This window comes from Sylvia atricapilla, chromosome 6, assembly GCF_009819655.1.
Source record: "Sylvia atricapilla isolate bSylAtr1 chromosome 6, bSylAtr1.pri, whole genome shotgun sequence".
Taxonomy (NCBI): domain Eukaryota; kingdom Metazoa; phylum Chordata; class Aves; order Passeriformes; family Sylviidae; genus Sylvia; species Sylvia atricapilla.
The window spans coordinates 43,691,942-43,703,891 of record NC_089145.1 but is presented as its reverse complement, the minus strand read 5'-3'; the positions used below and the strand labels follow the sequence as shown (position 1 = coordinate 43,703,891).

Sequence of the window (11,950 nt, the reverse complement as noted above, 5' to 3'; positions counted from 1 at the left end):
AAGCTGCAATTAGTGTTTTCATGCAGACTCTGACCAAAGCCACATCTGCTGTTGAGACTTTTATAAAGAGAGTGGAGAATGCAACCATGCCTTAGCAGTACTTTATTGTGCACATTTACATGTTCTCTGAATTAGTGTATCATAGGCTCTTGAAATCATCACATTCATGTAGCAAATTCTTCAACAATAATACCCTTTCACTTTTCACCACAATATATACAGTTAATGCTGACCTGTGGTAAAAGCAAGTTACAGCACTGCAGAAATGGATATATAAATTATACACAGAACTTGTACATGAAGAGTTAATCAAATTGCATACTGTTAAGTGGGAGAAAATTACAAGAAATATGGCTAAAACTTATAATGGGAAATTCAAAATATATTTTTGGTATATAAAATCATGTACAATTAAAATTCCAGTGAAGTGCCTGTTTGTGGGGTTTTTCTTTTTTGCTTGAAACTACCATGTAGTGGAACAGGTTATTGCATAACTTGCCTTGGCAGCAGTCATAGGTTGCCAAGAACCACAGAAACTATCCTCAAATAAACTATTGCCTTTCTTAAATCCTTCTCTAAACCTTGTTTCTTTCTTCTCCTCGACTTGGCATCTACACGACCCTCTTCTACTTCTATCCAGTCCTTCATATTTTTTTTCTAGACTGACTCAGGCAGACTTCAGGTGACACAGTATAACCCTTACCAGACTCTTACCCTTTTCAACTATTGCACTTTCATCCCTGCAAACATACAAATCCCTTAAGCTGCTGCAACTTCAGTACTAACTGTTGTGTCCAGGCTGGACGAGCTCGGGGGGTTAGTAGGGGAACCTTTACATTCGTAGAGGTAACACCGGTGCTGTAGGCTGAATAATAAGAAAATAAAACACCAAGTGAAATACTGTGTAGGGACTTGGAGAAGTGTACAAATACTGTTGGTTTTGTTAGTTCTCTAGCTTGATTCTTAAATGCAAATAATGCAAGATGCTAGACTAGGTAAAGCTTTCGTTGGGGTTGTCCAGACTAGGATTTAAGTGTTTAGCATGTCGCCACCTAAAATCCTAGCCTTCACCAAGCTTTGGTAACTACTTAATTATGCATGTAACAGGTGAAGATCTCATGTCCTAGAACCCAAAGAGTTGATGGGTAATGAGAACTCAACATTCACTGGTATGGAACAGAAATAGCCAAAATCCTGACATGGGACAGTTGCTGTGGGGGGTTGGAGCAAACCGGACAGCGCATCTGCACTCCGCAAATGACACCTCTGAACACGGGACACAAGGAAGCTCCTACCACGGAACTCTGACTGAAAACACTGCGGCAGACGAGAGTTGGCACAACACTGGCAGTGGTGGAGGTATCGCTTTCCTCCTCAGTGCTGGCTCACACAGAAACGTTCCTCATTTACAAACTGCAGATCTTGGAAATCGTGGATGCTGTCCATTTAACGAGAGAAAGCACCATTAAAACTAAGTATCATAGTTTTATATCTCTGTGTGAAATGATCAAAAAGGATGGCTCCAGTGTATGTTCTAAGTTTCCAGTTACCAGCATGGTACTGCACTGTCGTACAACTGAATTCAAGCAAGGGTTCGCTGTCGAGGTTTTATTCGCGGATATAACTAAAAAAACAGAGTAACAGTATTAGGCTTTGCATGGTTAATACCAACTTAAATAATTTATAACTAAGGGGTACTTATTAGGCAGAACTGGGTGATGAAGTGTTTTGAGGGGTGGGGTTTTTTTAAGCTTGGGTATGTTCTTAGGCAGCTCCTAAAAACAAGAAGTAGGAGGAAAAGGGCTGATTTACTCCTGCCAGTGGCAGCAACATGGCTGCTCTGAAAATGACGTGGTGCATTTAGCTCAAGATCCAGAGCAGACAAAGGATGCTTTTACATAAGTACAAAAATTCCCTGTTGGGCACTCCAGAGAGCTTATTTCCTGCTCTGCAAGGTTCTCTTGCGCATTTTGTCCTCGGTAGCTCTCTACTTAGTCACCTTGCATTCCTGGCCTCTCCTGACAGTGTTCCATCTGTCTGAGCAGCATAAACAATGTGCTCACATTTGCTATCTTCAAGGCTCTTTCCTGTTTTAAACTCACACACACCTATATTCTTATCTTGTGCCAGGTATTAAAAACCTTCCCAAAGAACTTTCTGAACCAAAGCTTCAAGCTGCTTAGTAGAGCCACCATGCTTTCCATAAGGGCTCTCTATATTTTAGCCAAGGGGAAGCAAAACTCTCATTAAAACATGAACTATGTTAAATACACTAGCTTGCTCAATGACAACCAGCACCAATTTCCTAACTAGCCTCTCCTGTTTGTTTACAATGGCACAAAGGTCAGAGAGAGTAAGGATAATCTGCTTTACACCATTCATAGTGCTGTGGATGGTGCATAGAGGGATTCTGACCAAAGATCCATCTTCTGTTCCTACTTAGGGTGCATGTGAAAAACAGAAGGGAGAGGGTGAAAGAACTTACCCCGAGGAGGTTTTTAGGCACATAACCTTCCTTGTCATTGAGGCGGGCCCACCACCACTCTGTTTCGTTGTCATCCTTGCGCCTCAGGATAGTGATGGCATCGCCCTCGTGGAATGACAGCTCATCATTGTTCTGGGCTTCATAATCCCACAGAGCATACACCACCCCTTTATTCATCACTCCCAGCTTCTCCTGCACTCCTGTTAACAACACCAGATGGTAAAATAGCCTCTTTTTCCCTCTGAGATTTTTACTATTGACATTGTGGCCCAAATATTAGTCTCCTGTTAATATTTCATGAACAGTTTTCAGCACTTCCATGACGAAATGCTGCTAGAAATTTAACTGCATAATAAAACAAAATCTTAGGGAATAATTTACAGAATGAGGTTTTTCTCTTGTATTATACATGCAGTGGAAACTGCTTCCTACAGCAGGCTTAGACCGGGACACTTGAGGCTTTTGGAACTCACACAATGTCAGATCTGACAGAGCTTTAATGAAGCTTAAATCTTCTGATGGAAATTAAAAATTTGCTCCATTGAAGTGCTTTTCTTGCAAAATGTATTTTAGTAACTAAGCACCTTCTGTAAGTTAATTATTCATAAAGTATATTTATTTTTTTGTGTGATCTGCTAGAAATTTGTGCATCTGGAAGCTAGGAGTCTCTCTGTCAAAATACTTGACAACTCACAATTAGGGTCAAAACCTCCCTATAGAAGCATTTCCTTGAAATTAAGCCAAATTAAAACTTTTAAAATCTTAACATTTGAAGGGGCTTGTGAAGTAATTCAAAACTCAGAAGAACTAAGACTAACATCACAGTGAAAATGTGATTCTGGTTCTAGCCCTTTGAAAGCACACGGACATGATGAGCCATATCATCCAGTCTGGGGCTGAAGCAGATGTTCCACACAGATAAGAGGGACAAATCAGGATGAATTTAGAAAAGAATTGGTGTCACAGCTTACCATACAAAAACTGGGAACACTGAATATAACCTTCTTCCATCTCCTCACACTTGTCTGCAGCAGTTTCTATATCACTTATAGTTGAAGCAAAAATAGCTGCCCCAGATTCAACCAGTAGTTTACAGAGATGAACACTATTGCAAGAAGCTGCACAATGCAAGGGTGTCCTGAAATAAAGCAAAAAAAAGTACATGTGAAAAAAGAAGCTTCCATGAATCCTAATTATAATCTTGCCATGTAGAGCCTGTCTGGTTTAAAAGGAAAATTTTCTTTATAATATGTATATGCATTGTCTAAAACCTGTCAGGCAGCAAGGGTGGATTTCAGGATTTACCTGACTCCAGTAAAACCAAGCATTATGAAACAGATGATAGCAAAACAAATAATTTTCATAGCTTACAAAACTGTTGGGTGTAAAAGGGTATTTTCCAATACAAGGAAACCTGAAAGGTAAAATTCCCCGCCAAAGACTTTAGGAATGCTACGGCTACCCATAAAGTGAGATTATTTAAGAACATAAACATCTGTAGTGGAATCTATGATAAAGAAACTTAAGCAAATTAACTTTTGCCATTTGTTATTTACAGTTTAATTATTTCAGCATCTGAACAAGAAATGCAACTCTACCGCTAATTATCAAAAACTGTAATCTAATTTATGGTTTAAGTGTGCTTGCTCAGGAGCTGAACACGCTGTAACCTTGCATTTGAGTTCATCTCCACCTACAGCTTTGAGAGTACTCATTTGCTGGGGATAAAGAGGAAGGAAATTGTTCTCAAAACAGGTCTCAACTAAATTTTCAATGTGCATCTAAATGGTGCTTCTCCCAGATAGCAGGTTAAAAATCTTGACACTTACCACCCATCACTATCTGCTGCATTTACATTTACACCAAAATCGAGTAGGAACTTCACAATGTGGTGATGACCAGCACACACTGCATTATGCAAAGGTGTAATGCCTTCATCATTTGGTTTACTGGGATCATCAACCTGTTGAAAACATAAAATAGTTTAGCACTTTCTTTTTCCTGAATATTGAATAAGATTGCCATTGATTAAATGCTTACCTCATATATGATTCGTTGTACTAAATCAAATTCACCCTCCAAAGAGGCATCTAGGAGGAGAGCCAAGGGATTGAACTTCACTCTCAAACCATGGCCTGTTCTTTCTGAGTTGGGTTTCTTCAAGTTGGTTCGTTTTGTCTGAGCAGAGATGAAGGTTGGAAAGCATAATTTCAGGTTGCACAAGTAGAAAAATTATTAATTTATGAATCTAACCATCCTTAAATGATATTTAGAACTATGCAATAATTTCTGTTTAAAAGTCTCTAAATAAAAGGCTTGATATATGACCATATTTTATGCAGTTAAAAAATGAAAAAGCAAGCAAATATAATTTCAAAGCTTCTAATTAAAGATAATGAGTACAAGGAATGGAGTACTTAAGTCAGTGTTTTAAGCATCATCATCTTAATTGTATCTAATATAAGCTGTGCATATTACTGGTGGACTATCTGAGACACTGTGCAAACTTTTGCTTAGCCTGGAAAGCACCACACAATTAAGCCAGAGTCTGTACTTAGAGGAATCAATGCCTTGAATTAGCAGGAGTCTCTGTTGAAGGTCAGGCCTGGCAAGATGGGAGTTTTGTTGTAGGAATGAAAAGTACAGAACATGAAGCTATTTTATGTGACATTCTAGAAGGTGTTATCAGAAGCAGCATTTTCAAGAACTGAAGCACATTTAAATGTGTTTTGAGAATATTCTGAATCTCTTACATGTGTCCTTGTCACTTTGTGGGGAAAAAATAATCTATTATTAACTACAGCTTTTATGGAATGCTTTTAGTCTCTAGTTCTGTAGGATCTGTTTTCATGTATGGTCCTAAATAGGATTATGGCTATTTCAGTTTGGAAAATAAACCCTTCACATTATGAACAATATTAGTTGCTAGCATATCCAATTCTCTCTGAAGTATCCTGGCCCTTAGGCTCATGGAAAATCATACTGCACACTGCAGTTGAATTCTCAGAGGAATGCAAGGTTCCTACCTGAATCTAAAAGTGAGGATGCACCCTGGTTTCAAAAGAGTGAGTGATATCACAACAACAAAGAATAAAATTCAGATTTTTCTGTATTTTTCAATTCTCTAAATGTGGTAGATTTTGGTAATGGAAAGTATTTAAAAGATTTTAGTGCAGCTGGAGGATGGACTTTGGAAGCAATTCAAAATATGTGACAAGCCCATGGAAGAACATTTCTGCTATCACAAGCCAGCTGTGCTGCTGCTGGAGTTAGCCCTGGTCCATCTCCTCTGAGAGGGCAAAAGGAATGCAGTTTCCCCAGAACAGCTATTTCAGCTTGCCTGCAAATTAAAAAAGCTTCCCACAGACATAATTATTTGTATGAAACTAAAGGTTCGCTATCTCTGAAGACAAATTTAAAAAAAACAGAAATTGAATCTCTAATTCCAGAATTAGTTCCACAACGAGAACCTCCAAAAAGCTGAAAAATGCACACACAACCTCCCGTTACCTGTTTGCATATTTTCCTTATTAATCAGCTAGAGTAGTAAAGAAAAGAATCCATCAGAATTCTCCCTGGAACTCCCCCTGGTTTTCTTTCCTTTTAGTATCATGAGACTTCAAGTGCAAAGATACTGCTGAGCACAAGCTTACCATATTCCAGTTATGCTTATGCACAAAGCTAATTTTGTAGCTCACAAAGTTGTTCTTTTGCTTTGTAACTTACTGGAGGAAGTGGAGGAGGAAGAGCAGGTGGCAAAGGAGCTTCATCTTCTACTGGAGAACTGACCTCTGGTGTGGGACTGGGTGACTGCTCAGTAGAAGGAACTATAGCAAGATTGTTGTTGTTGTCTTCAGTTGTGTCAGGTGTTTGATTTGTGGTTTCAGTGCTTATCAGCTCCTCAGTAGCAGGTGAAGGTAACTCATTGTCATTGGCATCTGATGAAGGGGGTGGATCATCAGGGACAGGAACAGTAGGTTGCACGGGGATTGGTTCTTCAATATTGCCATTGGTGCTGGCATTCCCGTTATCAACGTCAGCTAAGTTGCCTATGAAGTCCTGTGGATTGCTTGGCTGATAGAAAGGAGCACTTTCTATCCCTCCAGCCAGGGTGTTAAAGCGCTGATACAGTAATTTTTGTATATTTGGTCCACTCGGGCCCTCTGGCTCGGTGATGGAGCTGCGTTTCTTTAATGGCCTCGGAGCATTGGCCAATTTTCTCCTCAGAGCCTCGAGGTCAGCATCGCTCTGATACCGAAGGGGCGAGTGTACAATAGGGGTGAGCTTAGTAGGACTGAGAGGACGGGGAATGTTTTCCACATTGCTGTTTTCACTGGGTGGTGGAGCATTTTCCAGCTCTTGATCTTTTTCGGTGACCTCAGTCTGAGGCTGAGATTGTGGCTGTGAGGGAGACTGGGCAGGCAAAGAGCCATGAAGGAACGGCAAGGGTGAGGGAGAGGTTGAACCAGACTGTAATACAGGCTTTCCATAAACTGAAGAAAAGAAAGATGGAAAACAGTGAAGAGCTGTTCTTAAATTACATAACAAAATATTTATAAATAAACTATTGCTACTTGTTTGACACAAATACAGAAAGAAAAAAAATAGTTCTGGGGACTGTCAAAGCAGAAATAAATACCTGCTGGTGATGCTGCTGCTTCTTATAATTACAAGCTACAAGTAGCATCTGGAATGTTTTTTCTCTTTCATGAGAAAACAGAGGAGAAAAACTCTTATCTAGACACTGTTTTTTCAACTTATTTATCAAAGTATTGGTAAAGTATCCACGCTATATTGTTCCAACTGCATCTTGTTTTAAAAGAAAAGGAAAATCAGTCCATACTTATTGATAACATCAAAACTATATTGAATAATTTTGCTGCTATGCTGCATACACAAAAATAACTTTCCTCACAGATTTAGACAGGTTTTCCAAACTGATATGGGAAATCAACTAAGCCAAACAAGTAGATCTTAATGTATTTCAAAGAAAAAACAAAGAAAATACATTCTACCTGCTTTTACCGACTTATTTAAAGTATTGTACACAGCTTGTTGGTAATTCTTTGGTGGTGTTGCTTGCTGAAGATACACAGAGTAGATGGAACTGGAGTTCACTGTCTGAGGCCCTTTTCTGGGAGACTGAGGTCTGGATCCTTTATCAGCAAGAAAAGGTCTGATTGCCACAGTCAAAGGCAGTTCTGGCCTGCCTTCTCCTCCTGGGAACAAGGGGGGACCGGAGGGTTGATATGTGGGGCTGGGAGGGACAGAAATTCTCTGCTGGATCTGCTGTGAAGAGCTGGGCTGGTGCACGTTGCTGGGCGGCGGGAGCGGAACCGGCCTTTGCCGATTTGCTATACTGGTGCCAGGTCTGGGCAGGCTGCCATCCTTCCTTCTTTCTAGAGAGTTTGTAGAACCTGTTCCTAAGGGAACTGGGCTTGGATAGGTCCCATAGTTCTGAGGCAACTGCTTGCTTACACCAGGAACCGTAGGTGGCACCTTCCCCAGGTCAAGACCCTGTGTAGGAACAATAAATAAAGTATTACTGAGCAAGAATATCCCTCTTTCAACATACATACAAGCAATCTTGTGGGACAGCAAAGGAGTCAACATAAACAATTTGTGTACCTTTATCACTACATATGATTCTACCTAAGCTTATCTGAGGATCTCATCATACCTCAGACAAAGGCCACTGTTTAAAGGCAACTTCAGCTGTAACACGTTCATATCAATTCAAAACTATCTGCATACATGCAAAGCCTGAATAACTTGTTCTAAGTTCCAGATCTGTGTCTAGTTGATAACACACTTGACAACAAGTCCTTACTCTTTAAGGATTATAGTCTTGAAGAATTCATAAAGTACTAGCACAACAGTGCAGACAGATACCACTAGTGGACTCAAGGATGGATTTAATTATTTTTTGAGATTTTTATGAGAAAAAGAGTACATTGAAAAAGTAGTATTTTACACAAAGGAAAAAGACTAACAAGATATGAATTAGAAAAACATGAATGAGGGGGAGAGGATTTGGAGAAGCCAAGAGGGGAGACTAAATATGTAAAAGAACAGGAAGGAATACAAAGTACTGAACTTGAAACAAACCCCCACATTTTCATGTGATAAAACCAGAAAGGAATGGAAGAAGTATAAAGGTAATGTTCTTTATGACTTTTAAAATAAACACCAGCAGGGAAACAGAATGTGTAAATTGAAGCGAGTTCAGCTATGAAAGCCAAAGGTTCGTCATTTCAGCAAAGCAGATCTATAAATATATCACAGATGAAACCCACCAGCTTATCAGTACTTCCTAATACTGAAGTTGGCAAAGGCTGGCTGGATATTGTTCCTTGTTTTAAAGCAGTATCCATGCTCGATTCTTTCCAGTCTGCGTTGGAGATCTGAGGGGGTTTTACCACAGGGGCTGAGCTCTGTTTAAGTATTGGCCAACTTCCATCATTAGCTTGAAAACAGACAAAAATACTAGATTTAAGATAATCTATACTAGCACAGCAACTAAGCAAAACAACACATGAAATAAAACGATTTAGATTACAGTGGGATTAGTTTTATTCTAGAAGTGAGATAAATCATTATTAAAATTTGATTCAGAAATCAATACTGAAAGCCAAAATCACTGCACAGAAAGTGCTGTTCACTGCCCTTTAACACTGAAATTGCATTGAAAATTTCTATAGTAAAAATGTGATTAAAATTTTGGCTTGAGTGTTGCATATTCTGCTATTAGAAGGCAAACAAATTCAGAGTAGCAATCCATACAGAAACACTTCATCAACACAATTCTTTGGGTACTATCCAGAGGCACTGTCAAATTACGCTAAATATTAAGTCTATGTAAGCCCCAAGTGGACTTACTCCAAATTTAAACTATGGTTACCAGATTCATTCACCCATAACAGGATGTAAAAACTCCTTTCAACAGCAGGGTGGAACAAAAGCACACATTCCTTTGCTGGAAGTGGTTAACTCACCTTTTGTTTCTCCTCAACATACTCACCCGATTAGAATTGCCCCAGAGATATAGTATTAAATAAATTTATGAAGTCAGCTGACAACTTTAACTCAGTGTCAAGACACAAGTCATGAGCTTTTATCTTCACTATATGCAAAAAATCATGCAAAGCTGCACATAAGCTGAGGCAACAAATCCTTAATGAAATCCTAGATGCGTTGATGTTACTTGATTAACTGTGTGAGACTACTTAGTTTCAGTTCTCTAAGTAAGCAAAAGAGTTTAAGTAGCCTAAGAACTAGATATGGTTTATAGTAACTAAGTAGATCCCATGTTAGATCCTAAGGCTTTGATTTGCCTTTACAAGATCAAACTTCAGGCATCTCTTCCACTAAGGGGAGATCATTTCTCCATCCTCTGGCTTGTAATTGTTGTAGCGGAGCACTTAAATCAGTAAAGGTGATGTGTAACATGTAATTGACTTTACTACAGGATAGCACCTTAAATGGAGGGGGATTTGGCATGTGTGGAGATTCAGTGAGATTTCTGGATCTCACAGTAATACAATATCAAGTGAAAATCAGGTATTTAGAGGCCAAGTTTTGTATTTCAGTTCTAAGCCTCTAGAAAACAGAATCAGCCGGGCTATTTCTAGAATTCTCTGTCTAGTATAGTAGATAGTCTCAAAATAAGCTGCATAGGAACATTCTAATGAGAGTGAATTTTCCATCACCACTCGATTTGCTGTCCACGAGCCTTACCCTCTTTCTTGAGTATCTATCAAAACAGGATTAACACTTGCATATTTTTACGCTGAGAATACAGTGTATAGTCCAGAAATCACTTTTCACATTTGCAAACTGCCAGGAAGTAAAGCAATGAAGCCCAGCTTTAATATTGGCATTATCCAAGAGCTGAAAATGTTTTGGGTTGTGTTTGTTACTGCTTCTAATCATCTGATTATCAAGAGATTAAAGTGGTGTCTAAAAGTGGTGTCTAAACACTTAGCCTCTACATAATGGCAATTTTCCCAACTATTTACTGAATTAATGCTTACTATACAAAATACACAAGACATTCTGTACCTCCAGTAAGGTTATAGTTCAGTAAAACCTTCGTTTGGAAGATCAGTGAAAGGTGTTATAATTGATTCATGCTAAACATGAAAGCATCTGGATCTGTAAGTTTGGTTATGAGGAAAGCACTTACAGAAATGGCAAAAGACATGACAAATTTAAACATCTTACCTGCAAATTCAACACTTCTCTATTAGAAAGACAGATACACAAAAACTTATTGTAATCAGCATATTTATCCCCAAACTCTGAGGTAACAGACTGGAAGTAAATTCAGACTCTCTCCTCTCTCAATACCGTGAGGCGGGGAGTCAGTGGCCCAAGCTGTCCAGAGAAGTTGTGGATGCCCCATCCCTGAAGGTGGTGTTCAAGGCCAGGCTGGATGAGGCTTTGAGCAATCTGGTGTAGGGGGATCTGATGCCAACCCCCTCCTGACAAGGCCACCCCAGCTCCTGCTCTCAGCCACCCCAAGAGCCAACTGGCTCCATCTTCCCCTCCAAATGCACCCTCTTGCCTGTGCCCATAAATGTAACACCCAGTGTAGCTCAGCTCTCACCAGGCCATTGTGCATTTACACAAATAGGACAGTGACACACAGACACAAAAGGTTTTGTGCACTTTCTCTGACTTCACCTAAAATTTTTGTAGGTCTGGATCCAGGATATTTACTATAGCAACTGAAGCACACTCGCAGTCAAATAGAAGGCAGCAAGACTCTGGGTATTGACTTGGACAGAGTGAGCTCTTATCTCAACTCTGGGGTCAGTGCAACATGGAAACTTCAAGTTTCCCACAAAGTAACTCAAACTAAGCCTGTATTTTATACACCTATCCAACCCAAAACATACTAAAGCATGTTTTAGTGATTGCCAGAAATTCCTAACATTTAGAAAATGTTGAGGTTTTTCAGAGAAGAAAACTTATCCCTGGTACACTACATTCCAGTACTCCTGGGATGAATTTGCTGCAAATCTGTTTCCTTCAAAGATGAAAAGCAACTTCTCAACCAATTTACATTTCAACAGCATCCTCTACACGCCAGACCACAACACAAGTTCTAAAGATGCTGTTTAATATGCATCTGCGTGCAAGAGCTCAGATGACCATATTAAAAACTGAGTTCTTAGCTAGCTAGAGATCTTCTACGGACTCACAGTGCTGGGTGTCAAACAGAGTAGGTGCCAGGCGGATGACATTGTGAACAGCAGACTGAAGAGAAGTGGGAGGTGACAGAATAGGATCCACTATTATGTCTAAATCAGAAACCTTCCAGGTGTCTGGAGATTTTTTCACACACCCACAGTCTGTCTCTACCGGACGCACCAAGGCAGATCCAGTTACACAGAAAAAGAAAGAAAAAAGTGGTGGAAAAATTATAACAATGACAATGGAGAACATTAGAACAGGAACACT

At 39.5% G+C, this 11,950-nt stretch overlaps 1 protein-coding gene across 5 annotated transcripts in view; it reads right to left on the bottom strand.

Moving 5' to 3' along the window:
• Positions 1-87: 87 nt before the first annotated feature.
• Positions 88-11,950, bottom strand: part of PPP1R13B (protein phosphatase 1 regulatory subunit 13B) — a 69,756-nt gene continuing 57,893 nt past the window's right edge. For 3 of the 5 annotated variants that reach the window (XM_066321685.1, XM_066321683.1, XM_066321684.1), the window contains exons 10-18: positions 11,692-11,847; positions 8,782-8,951; positions 7,501-8,002; positions 6,212-6,978; positions 4,526-4,663; positions 4,315-4,448; positions 3,457-3,623; positions 2,486-2,685; positions 88-1,624 (exon numbers count right to left, since the gene is read on the bottom strand). In XM_066321685.1, the coding sequence (XP_066177782.1) occupies positions 1,583-1,624; positions 2,486-2,685; positions 3,457-3,623; positions 4,315-4,448; positions 4,526-4,663; positions 6,212-6,978; positions 7,501-8,002; positions 8,782-8,951; positions 11,692-11,847 (2,276 nt within the window). In that variant the 3' untranslated portion in view covers positions 88-1,582. The remainder of the gene's footprint in view (positions 1,625-2,485; positions 2,686-3,456; positions 3,624-4,314; positions 4,449-4,525; positions 4,664-6,211; positions 6,979-7,500; positions 8,003-8,781; positions 8,952-11,691; positions 11,848-11,950) is intronic. The other 2 variants (XM_066321687.1, XM_066321688.1) reach the window with 1 other exon arrangement.